Source organism: Rhipicephalus microplus, chromosome X (genome assembly GCF_043290135.1).
Source record: "Rhipicephalus microplus isolate Deutch F79 chromosome X, USDA_Rmic, whole genome shotgun sequence".
Classification (NCBI taxonomy): Eukaryota; Metazoa; Arthropoda; class Arachnida; order Ixodida; family Ixodidae; genus Rhipicephalus; species Rhipicephalus microplus.
Window position 1 is genome coordinate 133346520 of NC_134710.1, and position 19823 is coordinate 133366342.

At 43.4% G+C, this 19823-nt stretch overlaps 1 protein-coding gene across 5 annotated transcripts in view; it reads left to right on the top strand.

The window, feature by feature from the left end:
* The first annotated feature begins 954 nt into the window (after nt 1–954).
* The window catches only part of LOC119176491 (G patch domain-containing protein 1), a 98793-nt gene continuing 79924 nt past the window's right edge, over nt 955–19823 (top strand). For 3 of the 5 annotated variants that reach the window (XM_037427797.2, XM_037427792.2, XM_037427798.2), the window contains exons 1-3: nt 955–1205; nt 1357–1485; nt 15701–15789. In XM_037427797.2, the coding sequence (XP_037283694.2) occupies nt 1154–1205; nt 1357–1485; nt 15701–15789 (270 nt within the window). In that variant the 5' untranslated portion in view covers nt 955–1153. The remainder of the gene's footprint in view (nt 1206–1356; nt 1486–15700; nt 15790–19823) is intronic. The other 2 variants (XM_037427796.2, XM_037427795.2) reach the window with 1 other exon arrangement.

Consider the following 19823-nt stretch of genomic DNA (forward strand, 5'->3'; position numbering starts at 1 on the left):
TAGCACGAGCACTTAAATTTACACTTCTTTCTTTCATTCATAACAATGGTCTCGTTCTTGCAGACTTGATGCCTTCAAGTAGTGTGCTAGTTCTTATTAATATTGTGCCTAACAAAGAAAACAAGTCCTTATATTTACACTTTTTCTTCTTTCGTTCTTAGCAATTTAAGGTATCGTTTTGGCAGACTTGTTGCCTTCAAGTAGCATGCTAGTTCTCATTATTATTCTAACAAAAAAAAAAAAGAAGCCCTTAAACTTACACTTCTCTTTGTCATTCGGAGCAAGGGTCTCGTTTTGGCAAGCGAGGGATTGTTGGTAAGGTGCCAGCTCGTATGAAGATCACGTGCTAAGTGACGTCATCAAGCAGAAAAGAGTGTTCTACTGTCTACACTCACCGTAATGACAAAAGGTGGCACCGACTTACGCTCCCAAGTAGAGTTTCTGTATATGCTACCTGTAACTCTACTCCCACGTTTGAAGGCAGGTGGTTACATGACCGCCCCCATAGGTCAGAGTTAGAGCATCGGATGCGTGATTTGAAGATCGCAGGTTCGGGTCCTGCCGAACCTGCCAGTTTTCTTCCTTTTTATTTACATTGCAATTACTTCTAACAACATCCTTTGGCATCACTGTCTGTTCTTATTGTTATTGTGTCAACAAAGACGAGTCCTTAAATTTACACTTATTTCTTGGTCACATGCGCTTTCATGGGTCATTCTACTTGTACTAATGACGAGACCACATATGCAAAATAAATAAATAAGAATAATAAAGCAAAAGGTAGCCACGAAGACCAGGAAGTTTCACTGTGGCAAATGCAGTGATGCGTGATTGTAACAAACAGGCACGTTGAGTCCCGGTTCAGGGATTCTAGGCACTGTAGTTCAGTAACAGCATCATCGTCAACGTTCATAATTTATTTTTTTTTGTACTTTCGGCGGGTAGCTGCTTTTAGCTTGGCCACAATGACCGTACCTCTACAATATGGCGGCGCACTTAAGCGAATTTTTGTGCGCATTATGACCGTTTTCTACTGTTCAGCAAATGTGAGATAACGAAGATGCAGTGAGTTTTGTTCTTCTAGTGCAATGAAAGAGCAAGATCAAAGTCGGAACCGTAGTATTGTTGCTGATCCCACTGCTGGCATTTCGATATGGCGGAAGAGTACCTGTTCCTTGGTACCCCTTTGGAGGAACTTGAGGATGGTACGATCGTTGCGAAAACTGCTGATTAACGAGTGAATTGTTCATCCAAAATTACTGTTGCCACCTGGTGTTTACTACGTCAGATATGAAGCAACGCATAGTTCCTTTGTATTCGTGCTAGTGTCACTAATTGCTGTTTGTTTTTGTGCAGACGAAATCCCCCGGAAGAAGTTCCAGCCCGATCTTACTGTCAGAGATGCGCAGGGAAGACGCCGTTTTCACGGAGCTTTTACTGGAGGTTTTTCCGCTGGTTACTTCAACACTGTTGGAACTAAAGAAGGTAGGCCACTTAAGCCGAAGCCGTCCCATGCGCAGTGTTAACGTCGACGATATTCTAGCGCTTTCGGGTGCACATATTTTCGCGACTGCGGTCGTTTTGAATAAGCATTACACATGTCATGTTTTAAATGTTGTAGGCCCGTGTACTCAGATTTGGGTGCACGTTAAAGAACCCCAGGTGGTCAAAATTTCCGGAGCCCTCCACTACGGCGTCTCTCATAATCAAATAGTGGTTTTGGGACGTTAAACCCCACAAATCAATCAATCACATGTCATGTTTACAGTATGGTCTCATACAAGGCGGTGTAGCTAAATTGAAGTCGCTCTGACTATCTGCGCACGCGTATTTAGTAAAAAGAAATTGTTGTTTGCTACAACCTTTTATTCGGTGTTGATAATTGTGTTTGTGGTCACAATGTAACCGTCTTGCGGCTGTGGCTCAATAGACAGAGCGTTCTGCTGTTGAGCGAAAGGTTGTGTGTGCGATTATCAGCCAGGTTGACCATATCGTGATGTTACAGAATGCTGAGAGACTCGTGGAACACTTTGTATTGAACACTTTCTTAAAGTAGCTGGCCCGCCAAGTGTACGCATGAAACTCATCATGTGCTCTGTACAAAAGCAGATCAATTATACCGTAAGGAACAGCGAATTGTAAAGTTTAGCAGTCGAACTGCGAGGCACTTCCTGGTGTAGATTTATGATTGCTCCCTGGTCATCATGTACGAATTGCAGACACATATATTCATATATTGGAGTGTGTAAGATTAAAAAAAAAAACTGCTATAACCGCTCATTAGGTCTTTGATTGTATACCTTCTAAATAAACCAATGTGGGAGGAATACTTTAAAAGGTTTTTATCTCTTTGACCAGCAGCGTAGGCTGATTTTTTTTTAAAGAGGGGGGGGGGGGGCGCATTACACCACTGACAATGACAGTGTGTAGGAGTTGTTTTGGAGTGGCTGAAAAACTATTTTTGCATTTGTTCTGTGTGTTTGTGTGCGTGTGTGCGTGCGTGTGTGTGTGTGTGTTTCTCTCTTTGTGTCCTTGTCGTGGTGCACTATACCCATATAAATGATGAACCCCAACCAACTAGCCCGTCAACCTGCCTTAACGAATTCCTGTGAAAGTTAGGAAGACTCCATTGCCGTGAAAGGCAAGCAGTTAGCATCACACAAGAAGCCTGGTTGGTCAAAATGAAAGACATCACAACATTATTAAGAACACCAACAAACTGAGGAAAGCACTTCAAGGAAGCACACAAAGTTAATCAAATTACATGTGCTTCTCAATATGAAGATATTGCAGTTATCAACATGTAAAAAAAGAATCTCAGGATGGTGGAATGCCTTTTGAAACGGGGCATAAATAAGTGACAAATGCTAAAAAAAAAAATTAAGTGTAACAATATTGTTGTGCATGTATTAAATACAAATTAGCTAGAACTCACATTTCAGGAGTGCATGGTTAGATGGGCATAATAGCTGCTAAATGTTAGAAAGCAATAATTAGAGACAACACCTCTGTTGAAATCGTTGCATAAATTGAACCAAAAAAAAACTTGTGACCTTAAGTCAATAATTTTAGCAGATGGGCAAATGGACTAGAATATATATATATATATATATATATATATATATATATATATATATATATATATTGTAGAAAGCCTCCGAACACTGAAATCGGTCGAACTCTCAAGTGCTTTCTAGCGGGTCTACCCAAAATGGATGCCACTCGCGCTGAGAGGCTGTGCTTGGCTGTTACTGTTGCCATTGTGTATGCTCGCTGTGTGCCAGCTAATAAACGCCTTAACAAATTGGTTGAGAGTGCTACGATCCCCTTCAATGCCCTTGGAACTACGATCTTGTACCCTGCAATCTACCATGTCCCACGACACCTCTCAGCAAACGCAAACGCCTCCTCCCATGCCACCCCCTTGTCCTGGTGTCCCCAGGATCCGCGATCCACCCATCTTTACGGGCGCTGATGGTACTGACGTCAAAGACAGCAAGTTGACAAACTTGAGAGTTCTACCCATTTCAGTGTTCGAAGGCTTCTCTACTATATATATATATATATATATATATATATATATATATATATATATATATATATATATATATATATATATATATATATATATATATATACTGAGAGTAATAATTCAATGGGCCAGTTAGTCTTCGTGAAGGTATGGGATATGGCACAACGGGAGCATTGTCAATAAGGATAAATATATTTATTTCCCAACAGTTTCGGGAGGGGTCCTTCCTCTGTCAGGGGATTAGTTATACTAACATAGACATTCAAACTTCGTTGCCTTGAAAGGTGTTTGCGAGAATAAGAGAGAACAAAAAAAAAACAAAAAAAAAAAACACTGTGAACACTGAGCACGAAATCAGACTGTGCACATCCAAATGTCGGTGTAAGTCCACATCCGGTTCTCATCCTGTGCTCGCCAGTTCTCGACGTGTGTCGGGCCACCCAAGATTGTCGCCGCGGTGGCGGGAAGGGCCCGCGATGGCGTGCATAAGAAAAGAGTTCCTCCTTAATGGGTCGGTCGGTTCTTTACCTTTCATCTTCGCCCGTTTCCCCTCAAGGGCAGTCAAGTGGTAGGCGAGCGTATACACTTTGTATGTACATGTGAAAGAAAAAATATATATATATATATAAAGAAGAAAATAAAGTAAGAAACGACAGTGTACACGTACGAGTCAGTCAGAAAAAAAAAAAAAAAAAAAACAAGCATGGTCTCCAGCTATGAATCTTTGTCACCAATTTCCTCCTGGCTTACTTCTCGGAGGCAGGAGAGTCTTCTGGGGTCCTCGTTGTTGCCGGCTACTAATGTTCTAAATTTGAAAATGAAATATGCCTCACGCTGTTCGCGCTCGCGCCTGTTTAAGAAATCGGACTGTAAAAGAGTTACGCTGATATTTTCAAAACTGCGCTTTGGCAGGCGCAGATGTCTAGATAAAGGTGGCTTCGGCAGGGAAGTGGAGTGGCACTGGCGATTATTGAACCGCAGGCAAAATGGCGTGTCTGTTTGGCTGATATATTCTTGTTGGCAGATGTTGCAATGTAGCATGTATATTACGTTACTGGTGTCACAATTAAGGCTTTCAGTGATGCAGAATTTGAAATCCGAGAAGTTCATTTTTGATTCACGTGTTGTGACCATCTGTGGGCATACCTTGCATCGAGTTTTCCGCATGGATGGCACCCTGATTTAGTTCTGTAGTGGTTTGTTTTTGCTCTGACAAGAATGTCCTCAGGTTTTTACCCCTGCGGTACGCCACGTGAGGTGGCTTCACGAAAATTGAAGTTAGTCGTTTGCTTTTCCTGATTATGTTGAAATATCGGGAAAGTATGTTGCTGATTCGTGGCACTGATCAGAAGTAAGTTAGTAAAAGGTTCATTTGGGAAGTCGTTTTACTGTTTGGTCCCTTAATTATATCATTCCGGTTCACGTTGCGAGCACGTAGTATGGCATCGTTAATGATGTCTTCGTGATAATTTTGTTTCAATAAGGAATGCTTTCGGTGTTCTGCGTGTCTGTCAAATTCCTGCATATCCCTGCATATTCTTCGGTTCCGGTAGGCCTGAGAATATGGAATACCCGTTTTGCAATGCTTTGGATGGCTGCTGTTGAAATGTAGGTACATTTGATGGTCTGTAGGCTTTTCGTAAAGGTTTGTTGACAAGCGGTCATTTTTGACAGTGACAGTGACGTCCAAGAAGTAATGCCTGTTTTGGAAATTTTGAGCGTGAATTTAATTGACGGGTGGCACTTGTTAAAATCCTCTATGAAGCGGAAAAGACTTCCCTCATCGTGGTTTCATATCAGAAAAATATCGTCTAAGTATCTTCTGTAGTAGAAAGGTTTCAAGGTGCGTCCCTCAATGAATGGGATTTCGAGTGAAGCCATAAAGGTGCTCGAAAAGTTTGTGCCCATTGCAGTGCCACTGACCTGAAGAAAGTGCTTGCCATTGAACTCAAAATGGTTATAATTTAGTACAAGTTCAAGAAGTGTAAACAGTACCTCGCCACTTACACCAGTTTATGAGTCAGATTTTTCATATTCAGAAACCATAGCCGTTATTCCATCATGGTGGGGTATGTTGGTGTACAGTGAGCAGTCGTCCATGGTCACCAGAAAACTATCGCCTAGGATGTTGAGACTTGAAGTTTCGCAGCTGAAGTGGTTTGTGTCCCTTAGGTAATAGGGAAAATTTGGGGGGATGTCTTTTATTAAGGAATTGATTAATTCTGATATGTTTTCTGTTGATGTGCTGTTACTGGATACTATAGGACGTCCCAGATTGCCTGCCTTGTGTATTTTGGGGAGCAAATAGAATCGACCGGGAACAGAATGGGCTGGTAACATTGCTTTTAACATTTTGCCGGTAATTCTCTCGTCCCGAAGGAGATTATTTAGGGTTCCTTTTATCTCGCTTTCAAATTCGGGAGTCGGGTTTGTTGGAAGTTCTTTGTAGAATTTTGTGTCTGATAGTTGTCGTTCCCCTTCGTTTAAGTAGTCCAGCATGTTTAGAATTACTATGCAGCCCCCTTTATCAGCCGGTTTGATAATAATTTTAGTGTTTTTTCGTTGTTCATCGAGTGCCCATCGTTCTGACTTTGATAGGTTGTTTCAAGATGGCCGATTTTTTTCATATGCTCTGATGATATCTTTTTGAACTGCTGATATATACATATCGAGGTGTTTGTCCCTCTGCTCACCTGGACACCATAATTTGTCACCACTAATCAATCTATTCTCGTCCGTACGGTCCTTCCGATCATGAAAGTATTCACGGAGGCGGAGATTACGCGTAAAGTTATCGAGGTCTTGGTACAGTTCAAATTCATTGAATCTACCGGATCATGGGCAAAAGGTTAAGCCTCTCGACAAACGTTGTAGCTGAGCGGGTGTAAGCGTTGTGTTGGACAGATTGAGGACATTTTGCTCATAAGTTTTTGGCTGCTCTTGGCTTTCACGTGGCACGAGAGTGTCAGCGTCATATTCGAGAGTAAGGCTGTCTTGATTAGAATTACACTGTAGTTTCGAGTTCCCATTTTTCTCCTCAAAGTTAGGTTGAGGTACGGGTGGTCCCTGGTGTTCCTGTAGGGTCTCATTCCTATTTTTCTGTTGCAGAGCAGTAGAGCTTCTGCAGTCCCGATAGAATTTTCCATCTTTTACTATTGAAATTTTGCCTCTCTTTTTTAGTTCATATCTTTCCACTTCTCTTGCCTCATGCTGTCCGAGATTAGACACTAATTTCTGCGTGGCCTCCGCGACATTGTATTCGGCGGCCTTACGCTCACTAGGGTCTGCAATGACCCGAGTCAGTTGCAAGGACGCTTCTAGTAATATTTTTTCCCACTTCCCCCTTTCTGCTTCACTTAGTGTAGACATTGAGGGGTTGCAGGCTAGGCCTGCAACCCCTCAATGTCTAGGCCCTTAGGTGCAATTTGGTGAGATATATATTTGGTTAGTTGTTCCGCATGTTTTTCGTATTGAACCCATTTTTCAATGATTTTCCTAATCGATAGAAATGACTAGGACTGTGTGTGTTTGAGACAGCCTGTACCTTTTGTTTCCTGTGTCAATTGGAAGCCACCGCATTCGTCCGCCTGGTGTTGTAGGGCCTCACTGGTGGGAGTGGCGACGTCGTCACTGCTGGGGCCCTGGATGCCTCTGTGTGTCACGCGAATCAAAAGCGAACTTCTCGGATTTCAAATTTGGCATAACTGAAAGCCTTAATTGTAACTCCAGTAATGTAATATACATGCTACATTGCAACATCTGCGGACAAGAATATATCGGCCAAACAGACATGCCATTTCGGCTGCGGTTGAATAATCAACAGTACCACGCCACTTCTTTGCCGAAGCTACCTTTATCTAGACATCTGCGCCTGCCAAACCACAGTTTTGAAAATATCAGCATAACTCTTTTACAGTCTGGTTTCTCAAAAAGATGCGAGCGCGATTAGCGTGAGGCATATTTTATTTTCAAATTTAGAACATTAGTAGCCGGCATCAACGAGGACCCTGGAAGACTTGCCTGCCTCCGAAAAATAAGCCAGGAGGAAAATTGGTGACAAAGATTCATAGCTGGAGACCATGCCTGTTTTTGTTTTTGACTGACTCGTACGTGTACACTGTCCTTTCTTGTTTTATTTTCTTCTTTTTATATATATAAATTTTTTCTTTTCACGTGTACATAAAAAGTGTTTACGCTCGCCTACCATGTGACTACCATTAAGGGGAAACGGGCGAAGATGAAAGGTAAAGAGCCGACCGACCCATTAAGGGGAAACTCTTTTCTTATGCACGCCATCGCAGGCCCCTCCCGCCACCGCGGCGACAATCTTGGGTGGCCCGACACACGTCGAGAACTGGTCAGCACAGGATGAGAACCGGATGTGCACAGTCTGGTTTCGTGCTCACTGTTCACAGTGTTTTTTTTTATTTAGTTCTCTCTTACTCTCGCAAAACATCTTTCAAGGCGAGAGGGACACAGCAGCATCGAAGTTTGAACGTTGATGTTAGTATAACTCACCCCTGATGATGGGAGGACCCCTCTCGAAACTGTTGGGAAATAAATATATTTATCCTTCTTGACAGTGCTCCCGTTGCGCCATACCCCATACCTATATACATATATATATATATATATATATATATATATATATATATATATATATATATATATATATATATATACCCAGCATCTCGACCAAATGTGACGAGGTTTATTAGTCGATAACGACAACGGCAAGACGGCGTGAAGAATCGTCCAGCAGAGATCAGCACAGCAGCGAGCCGAAGCACGAGCCGAGAGAGGCGGGCGTTGGCGATGCTGCTCGCCGCAGGCACATCTTCTTCTTCACAATATATATATATATATATATATATATATATATATATATATATATATATATATATATATATATATATATATATATATATATATATATATATATATTAGAGCATCGAACGCGTTATTTGAAGGTCGTAGGTTCGTTTCCTGCTCACGGCTGGGTATTCTCTCACCCACTTTTCTTTCTTCTTATTGACATTTTATTTGTTCTAATAACTTCCCCTATACATTCCTTGGCATTACTGTCTGTTAGATCTCATTAATATTGTGTCAAAACACGAAAAAGCGAGCCCTTAGGTATACACTCCTTTCCCTTATTCATTAACGAGGGTCTCGTACTGGCAGACTTGGTGTCATTAGGTTGTATACGAAGGACTATTAGTCAGCTGGCCGCTCGTAATAAGTTCACGTACTACGTGACGCCACACATGCACATAATAGTGTGTTTCACACTCGCTGCTTGGCTTATAAATGGGGCTGACCGACACTCCTACTTCTAAATTTACATATAAACCCCAAAAAGTGGAGTGAGGGAAGGCCGCTGTGATAGCTCAGTGGTTAGAGCATCGAACGCATTATTCGAAGGTCGTAGGTTCGTTTCCTGCTCACGGCTGGGTATTCTCTCACCCACATTTTTTTCTTCTTATTGACATTTCATTTGTTCTAATAACTTCCCCTATACATTCCTTGGCATTACTGTCTGTTAGATCTCATTAATATTGTGTCAAAACACGAAAAAGCGAGCCCTTAGGTATACACTTCTTTCCCTTATATATATATATATATATATATATATATATATAAAAAGGCAGGCATGGTGGTTGAGTGGCCGTAGCGTTGCACATAGTCCAGTAGATCCTCCGTGAGCGGTCACAACGTGGTTTATTTCAACGTTTCAGCTTAGAGTCTTGCCTTCATCAGGATTAAAGGTACAGTTTGTTGGTGCTCAGCTTTATACAATCTCAAATCGGAGGGCAAGGAAAAAGGAAAAAAGACAGAAAAGAAAAAAAAAAGAAAAAAGAAAAAGAAGAAAAAAGAGAAAAAAAGAACAGAAAAATAATATACGGTGGACTCCCCTCGGGCGCCCCCCTTCCACTCTTCCTTCCACTTCCCCCTTCATCTCTCTCCCCCTTCTCCCCTTCACCTTTCTGATGTCAGCGGTCTGTGTATGCTTCCTTTCACTAACGCATTCCTCCCGACCAGACGGCGCCTCCTGGCACTGGCGGTTCAGTGTGGGGCAAAAATGAGCTTTTTTAGGACGTTCTAAGCCTTTATCTACTCGGAGTCCCGTCAACATTTCGTCGTAGAAAGTGGGGTGCCGCGTATTGTAGCAGAGGCTGGTAAGCGGGCATTTTAGGAAGTTCTAAGCTTTTAACTACTCGGCGCCCCGTCAACATTTCGTCGTAAAAAAAGGGGTGCCCCGTATTGCGGCAGAGGCTGGTAAGCGGGCGCAATGCGAATTCCTTGCCCGCTTCTGGATTACGCGTGTAGTGTGGGCCTCCCGGCTGTGTACAGGGTTGCTGTTGGGCATGTAATGCATGGCACAATTGATTGGGTAGTAAAATAAAACAGAAAACAGACGACAGCTGCACTTAGAAAGAGTAGTTACACTTGGAATTGTTTTGGGTTGTCCAGTGCCCTTCGCAGCTCCAGTGCCGTGAACTCAGTTACTATTTTCATTATTGCCGTTATTGTTTTCTAATGCTTTAATTGCTGCAAGTGTACCAGGATTCTCATTTATTCCACTATCGAGGGTGTTATATCGGTGGATAAGGTATGACTCTCGTTGTTCACATTCTCGATTTGATTTAAATCACGTCTCTAAGAGCGTTACTGATAGTTTGTCGAATGCATGGTCGGGAAGATTGAGATGTTTTGATAGAGGTAGACTTGGGGCTGATTTCGCATGGGCTGTGTGATTATTGAAGCGAATCCTAAATAGTGTTTCTGTTTGTCCGATGTACTGCATACCACACACGTTGCATTCGAGTAGGTATACCACATTAGAGGAATTGCATGTTGGTTTCCTCGTATGTTAATCGAAAACTTGGTTTGTGTGCTGGTTGCTTTGTCTGTTTCTCGCTTCGCCTTACATACAAGACATCGTGGCTTTAAACAAGGTCGGCATGAATTATTGGGGGGTGATGTGTCAATTTGAGAGTGGACAAGGGTGTCTTTGAGGTTACGTGGTCGTCGGTAAACAACGCCTGGAGCGGATGGGAATGCGCGTTTCAGACGTTCACTTTGTTCCAGAATGTTGTAATGTCGTTTAAGGATTTTGTTTACATTGGGAAAGTTTGTGCTGTAAGTCAAGCAGAGGTTTGTTCGTTGTGGGTCTTCTTGTGGTGGTCGCTTCATAAGTAAGTCTTCACGCTTTAGTTTTCTCGCTTTTTGAACAGCGTCATTAATTACATGTAGGGGGTATTTTTGTTTCTCGAGCATAAGTTTTAGCCTCTGTGAGCTCGTGTCAAAGTCAGCGTCTCTAGAGCAGATTCGCTTAAACCGGTGAGCCTGGCTGTATGGAATACTGTTTTTACAGTGGCGGGGGTGGTCGCTTTGGTAATGGAGGTATTGTTGTCGATCCGTTGGTTTGCGATATAGGGTTGTAGAGAGCTTCTCTTCTTCTATCGTTATGGAAGAACCATCCTCGTCAAAGGACCATCCTTGTCAAAGTTACAATGGCAGAAAAATCTGGGGTGTTAGATTGTCTATGGTTTGTGTACATGTTTTGTAATGCAGCTATGCCGTAATCGTGAGGAATATTTGTATATAATGAAGAGACATCAAGAGTAACCAAGTACGAGTTTTTCGGCACACACAAACCTGCAATGTCTCGAAGAAAATGTGTGGTGTCTTTTATGTACGACGCGAGGGTGCATGGAATGTGGCTTATTAGTTTGTCCACGTACCCTGATATGGGTTCAGTTATTGTACCGATGCCTGATATGATTGGTCGACCTGGGTTACCGGGTTTATGAATGTTTGAGAGGATGTAGAAGCGACCTGGACGAGGGTACGCTGCTCGCATCAGTTTGTGGTCAGTGTTGGTTATCTCTTCTGCATCCAACAGTTTCTTTAGTTCTGTTGATATGATACATTTGTATTCGTCTGTCGGATCACCTGGGAGGTGTTCGTAAAATCTTGAGTGGTCTAGTTGGCGGTATGCTTCTTGTAAGTAGTTGGTTGTATTAAGGACTACAATTGCTCCTCCTTTGTCAGCGGGTTTTATTGTTATGTCTGTCCTAGATGCCAAATTTTCATACTTATTTTTTCAGATTTTGTCAAGTTTTCTTGGTTTCCTTTCTGTCTGTGGTATTCTTGTAGTATATCTTTTTGTACTGCGGTGATATAATGGTCCAAGCACTTGTCTCGATTACTGTTCGGTGTCCAATCATTTGATTTACGATGGTGAATTGTTTCGTGGTTAGAAGGCCTGTCCAAGAAATATTCGCGCAACCTTAAGCTTCGAGCGAAGTTGTCGAGGTCTCGGAGCAAGTGGAATTCATCGAAAAATTTTGTGGTTGTGCAGAAGCTTAGTTCCTTAGATAGCAGTTTTTCTTCGTCAGGTGACAAGCTTGTGTCCGATTGTGCTTGTGCTCGTTTGTACCATTAGTGGTTTCCTGGGTGGTGGTGTTGTAGTGATAAGGAACTATAGCAGGGAACGCGGGTTTGGGCACATGGTCTCTTTTGAGTTTATGAATTTTTTTGGTCATGATGGCTTGGTATTTATTATGTTCAAATTCTGTTAATTGGGTGATTTCTACGTTCGATAAGGTGTTGTGGCGGAGAATGGTGTTGGTCATAGTGACCAGTTTCTTTACCTGCTTATTACTGTGATTAAGAGTGATTTCTGTTAATTTAAGTGATGCCTCAAGGAGGACGTTTTTCCATGTTATTTGGTCATGTTCATCTAGATTTGTAGCGGCTGGTGTGAGGGAGAGTGTCATACCCTTGGGGGCTATTCTAGCACGAAGGTACACTTGCAATGTTGATTTATGCATTTCATGTCTAATTCATTTGTCAGCAAGTTTTTGTACTTTAAGGAAAGTGGCACTGCATCTGGGAAGTGATGAGCTGGACCTACATTTCAGAAGTCAATCTTCTTTTGGGTGCGGGGATGGCACTGATGAGGTGCGCAGGTTGTAGTTATGTCCAGCAGGCGTTCGTCGTTGTAGGGAGGATTTCGGCGTTGGGCTTCCGGCGGACGTGTTCGTTGGCAGTTCCGGGGTCCGCAATAGGGAGACGCGGTCTCGTAGTTCTGCCATTGCGACTTTGACGAGGATGGTCCTCGAATTAAATTCATTCGAGTTTAACCAAGAGTATTTTCGACAAATCAGCGGGACCGCTATGGGCACCAAAATGGCACCTAATTATGCCAACATATTTATGGGAAAGCTAGAATCTGAATTTCTTGCACAAAGTTCCTTGAAACCAATGTTATACAGAAGATACATCGACGACATCTTTCTTATTTGGACCCACAGCGATGACGAACTTCTCAGCTTTATCGACACTTACAATGCTATACATCCGAACATACACTTCACACACACATACTCGCAAGTAACCGTAAATTTTCTTGATGTTACCATAACGATAGAAGAAGAGAAGCTCTCTACAACCCTATATTGCAAACCAACGGATCGACAACAATACCTCCATTACCAAAGCCACCACCCCCACCACTGTAAAAACAGTATTCCATACAGCCAGGCTCACCGGTTTAAGCGAATCTGCTCTAGAGACGTTGACTTTGACACGAGCTCACAGAGGCTAAAACTTATGCTCGAGAAACAAAAATACCCCCTACATTTAATTAATGACGCTGTTCAAAAAGCGAGAAAACTAAAGCGCGAAGACTTACTTATGAAGCGACCACCACAAGAAGACCCACAACGAACAAACCTCTGCTTGACTTACAGCACAAACTTTCCCAATGTAAACAAAATTCTTAAACGACATTACAACATTCTGGAACAAAGTGAACGTCTGAAACGCGCATTCCCATCCGCTCCAGGCGTCGTTTACCGACGACCACGTAACCTCAAAGACACCCTTGTCCACTCTCAAATTAACACATTACCCCCCAATAATTCATGCCGACCTTGTTTAAAGCCACGATGTTTTGTATGTAAGGGGATGCGAGAAACAGACAAAGCAACCAGCAGACAAACCAAGTTTTCGATTAACATACGAGGAAACCTAACATGCGATTCCTCTAATGTGGTATACCTACTCGAATGCAATGTGTGTGGTATGCAGTACATCGGACAAACAGAAACACCATTTAGGATTCGCTTCAGTAATCACAGAGTCCATGCGAAATCAGCCCCAAGTCTACCTCTATCAAAACATCTCAATCTTCCCGACCATGCATTCGACAAACTATCAGTAACGCTCTTAGAGACGGGATTTAAATCAAATCGAGAACGTGAACAACGAGAGTCATACTTTATCCACCGATTTAACATCCTCGATAGAGGGATAAATGAGAATCCTGGTACACTTGCAGCAATTAAAGCATTAGAAAACAATAACGGCAATAATGAAAATAGTAACTGAGTTCATGGCACTGCAGCTGCGAAGGGCACTGGACAACCCAAAACAATTCCAAGTGTAACTACTCTTCCTAAGTGCAGCTGTCGTCCGTTTTCTGTTTTATTTTACTACCCAATCAATTGTGCCATGCATGACATGCCCAACAGCAACCCTGTACACAGCCAGGAGGCACCCACTACACGCGTAATCTAGAAGCGGGCAAGGAATTCGCATTGCGCCCGCTTACCAGCCTCTGCCGCAATACGGGGCACCCCTCTTTTTACGACGAAATGTTGACGGGACTCCGAGTAGTTAAAGGCTTAGAACGTCCTAAAAAAGCTCATTTTTGCCCCACACTGAACCGCCAGTGCCAGGAGGTGCCGTCTGGTCGGGAGGAATGCGTTAGTGAAAGGAAGCATACACAGACCACTGACATCAGAAAGGTGAAGGGGAGAAGGGGAAGAAAGATGAAGGGGGAAGTGGAAGGAAGAGTGGAAGGGGGGCGCCCGAGGGGAGTCCACCGTATATTATTTTTCTCTTCTTTTTTCTCTTTTTTCTTTTTTCTTTTTTTTCTTTTGTCTTTTTCTCTCTTTCCTTGCCCTCTGATTATAAAGCTGAGCACCAACAAACTGTACCTTTAATCCTGATGAAGGCCAGACTCAAGGCCGAAACGTTGAAATAAACCACGTTGTGACAGCTCACGGAGGATCTACTGGACTATATATATACATATACATATATATATATATATATATATATATATATATATATATATATATATATATATATACTTATTTTTTTAATGCGTAAAAAAATATAAAAGACAGTTCAAACAATATATATATATATATATATATATATATATATATATATATATATATATATATATATATATATATATATATATTAGGAGACAGTTAAAACAATCAATAGGTTCATTGCTTTAACAACTCAAATAAGGAAATTTGTCCTCAAATTGATGCAAATGAGGTTTCAGTCATATGTGAAAAAAAAAATACAGTACGCCAGACTGGTTTGAGGAAGAAACATGGTACCACAGACTAGAATACAAGTGTGAGAGTGTTGTTCGAAACTTGTAAATAACATTAAAAACTTTTCTGTTTTTGTTTAATTGATGGTAGTAAAGGTTTGGATTCACTTAGCAACTTCATGCTCTTTATGTATTGTTGTGCTCAGCTGCTGACCAGAAGGTCACAGGTTCGATCCCGGCCACGATGTTCGCTTTTGGGTGGAGGTGGAAGAGTAGAGGCCCGTGTATTGTGCAATGTCAGTGCACATTAAAAAATGCCAGATGGCTGAAATTTTCAGTGCCCTCCACTGTGACAACAAATTAATAGTATGTAATTACATTAACAACAACCCTGCCTTATGTACACCTTCTAGCCATTCTTGATAATAATGGTGTTTCATAACCTTCATTGTGGCATTTGTCATGGCCCTTTTAATGCTTTGGGCTTTGAAGTACAGCATAGTGAAAATTCCTTCAATCTTTCAGTGGAACATAAAACCTTGTAATAAATTATACAGATCATGGGCATGAAATAGTTGCCAACTATGCGAGTTAGTTTGTAGTTTTGACATATGCGTCTAAACGAGCTTCATTGTAATATTAGGTCTATCAGGTGTAAAGTTTTGTTTTTCGTTTTGGTGTGGCCCTCTTGGGATGGAGCCAATGTTTTTATGTGTCCCTGCATGCACAGCCATTGTGTGCACTTTTGTATTTTGTTGGTGTTTCTTCTGCTCTTAACAACACCACTTGTACACACAAAGGTTGGACTCCTTCGACGTACAAGTCCTCCAAGACAAACAAATCGGAAAATGTTGCTGCATCCAGGCCTGAAGACTTCATGGATGAAGAGGTGAGTGCAGTCACATAGCATTCTATATTAAAGAGGGAGCTTGTTTGCCACTTTGAAATGAAATGCATAGTATGTAGTGTAGCTACCATTCTTCCCCCAATAATGTTTTCATTAAATTCTGAAGGTATAAGTGGTGGGCGCAACAAACCAAGATGTCTCTCTTTGAGCAATTTGGTTAGCCTAGTCAACAAGGCATGTTTTTGCATCTTGTGGAAACCCATGACACTATTCCTGTGTAATTCGTAGTTGTTTTTATTAAGTAGCACTTAAAAGGGCCACGACATGGTAACCTACTGAATCGCAGTTTTCAGCTGAAAATAGAAGTAGAAGTAAGTGTATTGTTTCTGCCAATATATGAAAAATAGACTGTAAATGTTTATTTTATTGTAAAAGTGAGCCCTAGAAGTCGCTGGCTGTCAACCCCTCCCTCTGCCTGTGATTGCCAATTTGCCATAACGTTTGTCGGGGCTGGGCAGTGATACCTGGAAGAGTATTCTGTATGTGAGAAAGAAGAAGGACACACTAGGAAGCGCATTGCCATCGCCTGGCTCGCTCGGCTGTTCACTCCCTGGCTACGCTTTGCCTGCTGCTGCTGCTATCTTCCCGGTCACTGTGTACCTCAACAAACCCCCGTAACAAGTGGTGGAGGTGCTGGGTAGCGACAACGTGGAACTTCGCAGCCGAAACTGAAGCCAGCCTCTGAAATGCCGGATGCAATACGAAATCAACCGCAGCAACAACCTGCTGTCCTGGTGCCCACATTGGTCTGGCCTGGCCCATCGCGTTAACCCGACCCACCAATCTTGAGTGGTACAGAAGAGGAGGATGTTGAAGACTGGCTCGCCAAATACGAACGGGTAAGCGTGATCAACCGCTGGGATGATGCTGCGAAGCTCAGCTACGTGTCATTTTATTTGAGTGGTGTCCCCAGCGTGTGGCATCAAAACCACCTACGTGACTTCTCGACAAGGGCTACTTTCAAAACGCATGTGACGGAAGTATTTGGGCGGCCCGCTGTTCACAAGCTTTGAGCCGAGAAACGGTTGCGTGGCCGCGGGCAGCAGAATGGTGAAACATTCACCAGCTACATTGAAGACGTTGTCGACCTGTGTAACCGCGTTGATGTCGCATTGGCCGATGCCGGCAAGATCAGGCTTATCTTGAAAGGGATTGAAGACGACGCCTTTCAGATGCTGCTGGCAAAGAACCCGTCCACAGTGCCTGAACTCTTCAGTCTTTGCCAAAGTTTTGATGAGCTGCGCAAACAACGCACAGCCACGCGCCGCTCTCATGCACAGGTGACTTCAATGTTTCTCCTAACAACTCATCTGTTTTTCCTGATGGCTGTTTCTCCTGACAAGTCATCTCTGCTGCTACAGATTAAGGATTTCGTTCGTGAAGAGGTCGCTCGCCAGCTTTCGCTGATGCCGCTTGTTCACGACCAGTTGAATTCCCTGTTGGCGCCCCCTCTCCGAAACATCATCAGGGACCAGGTCACCGAAGAGGTCTCGCCTTCGCTCCATCAGGCTCCGACTGCTGCTCCCCTGACGTACGCCGCAGTCGCTTCCAGGCCTGTGATGCAAGGTTACAACCCACGTAGTCCGCCTATTCCCCCGCCAGTATCGCCGCCCGCCTGCCCAGTCGTACAGTACGCACGAGCCGACGACCCTTGGCGCACGCAAGACAACCGTCCCATTTGTTTTCATTGTGGCCTTGTTGGACATGTGGCCCGTTACTGTCACTTTGTGCACCACCTATCACCATGTGCGTCCACCATGGGTCACATATGCACCACGTCAACCCCGCCGCAGTTATTCAGACGACTACGAATCTGATCCTACCACCCAGACCCCACCCTCCTCTCGCCACTCGCTTTCTTCATGCTGCCGCTCCCTTTCCCCCATGCACCGACGGCGGAGCCCTGTGCGCCAGGAAAACTAAGTAGTGCAGTTCAGGAGGCGAGAACTGCGGTTCCGGCAAAATGCATAAGGCCTCAAATTTCTCCCCGAAACGTTATTGAAGTCATCATAGAAGGAACATGGACGCTAGCCCTTGTCGACACCGGCGTTGCCCTTTCAGCGATTGATGCCCGCATTTGCCACCATCTCAAAAAAGTCACGACGTTTGTTTCTGGACTATTCTTTCTTACAGTCAACGCGCAGGAGGCCGAACCATCCGGTGCCTGCACAGCCTGTGTCGTCATCCAGGATGTTCTTTATGTGATCGAATTCATTGTGCTGCCATCTTGTCCTCACGACGTCATATTATGGTGAGAATTCCTCTCTACACATCGTGCGATCATCAATTGCGCTTGTGCTGAACTCGAGTTCCCATTTTCGACAGACATCATCACTGACAAGGACACATGTCGCAAAATCACAAATCACAGTTTGTGACGACATCATTGTGTCTGCCCAGTCTGCTGTTCTTGTCTCCATTTCTTGTGACTCTGAAGATGGCGGCTCAGGGCTTTTCGCACCGTCTATACTTCTGGTTCACCGCCGATCACTGCCATTGCCATTTGTTGTTCTCGAGTTCCGTTGAGGCGCCTTTGTAATGTACATCACCAATCTATCGCCCGAGCCAATCACTTTGCGACGCCAGGAAACTTTCGGCAAAGCCGAGCCGCTGGCGTCATCTTCGATATTCGACACCATGGACGACCCTACTGATATGGCCACCCTCGAGACATCAACTCCTCGGCCACTACCGCGATCTTTCACACCAGCTATAGCCAGCAACCTTATGACGACACGAGACCAACTTCTTTGCTTGCTCGACAATTTCTCTTCCTCTTTTGACTGCCAAGAAAGGGCACTCGGCCGCACAACGACTGTTTCGCATACTATCGACACCGAAAGCCATGCGCCCATTCGACAGCGTCCTTACCAAATATCGGTGAGTGAAAGGCGCCTTATTGATGACCAGGTGAATGATATGCTTAAAAGCGGTGTCATTAAACCTTCCAACAGTCCTTGGGCATCACCTGTCGTCCTTGTTTGGAAGAAAGATGGCACAATACGATTTTGCGTCGATTATCGCCAGCTTGACAAGATTACCCGAAAGGATGTGTACCCATTGCCATGAATTGATGATGCACTCGACTGCTTGCAAGGAGCGGAGTTCTTTTCTTCCTTGGATCTCCGCTCTGGCTACTGGCAAGTGCCCATGACTGAGACTGAACGCTCGAAAACCGCGTTTGTAACACCAGATGGATTGTACGAATTCACTGTAATGCCATTCGGTCTCTGTAACGTGCCCGCCACCTATGAATGCTTAATGGACGGCATCCTACGCAGCTTGAAGTGGCACATTTGCCTCTGCTATTTAGATGAAATTGTCGTCTTTGCGCCAGATTTTCCAACCCATCTACAACGGTTGCATCAAGTTTTGACCTGTGTCCAAAATGCCGGTCTCCAGCTTAACTTGAAAAAGTGCCTATTTCTCGCTAGAAACTAACTATACTAGGCCACGTTGTCTCCAAAGAAGGCATTCTTCCCGATCCTGCTAAACTTCGAGCCATATCTGAGTTCCCAGATATCAAAATACAGCCAGGTAAAGCCCGAAATATGAACACTGAAATACATTTCTCGTTGACGTAACACTATATTTTGGAGATGCTTATGAAAAAATGTCGCAAAAAGTATTGCGGAATACAGAGATAGGCATACATTTTTAGAGGGGGGGGGGAGACTAATATTCCACAAAGACATTAATTGGTGCAACATAATTTTATAAGCAATACAGCACAACAATGGAATGTTGCAGTTTAATTTTTGTTTTTTACAGTATGTTCAGTGACATTGAGACATAACGGGCGGGGGGGGGGGACTTACAAAGTACATTATGGGTAATACATAATCACAGGTATCAATTGCAATTATAAAATGGCTTGCCACCCCCAAAAAAATTAGGCATGCTTCACTGGCCTTGACAGCCACTTTCAGAAGCCGACAACACTGCTTCCGCGATCCTGCTGTCAGCGGCGTCGTGCACTTTATCACATAGGCCATTCTGTGCTTGAGGAAAAACCT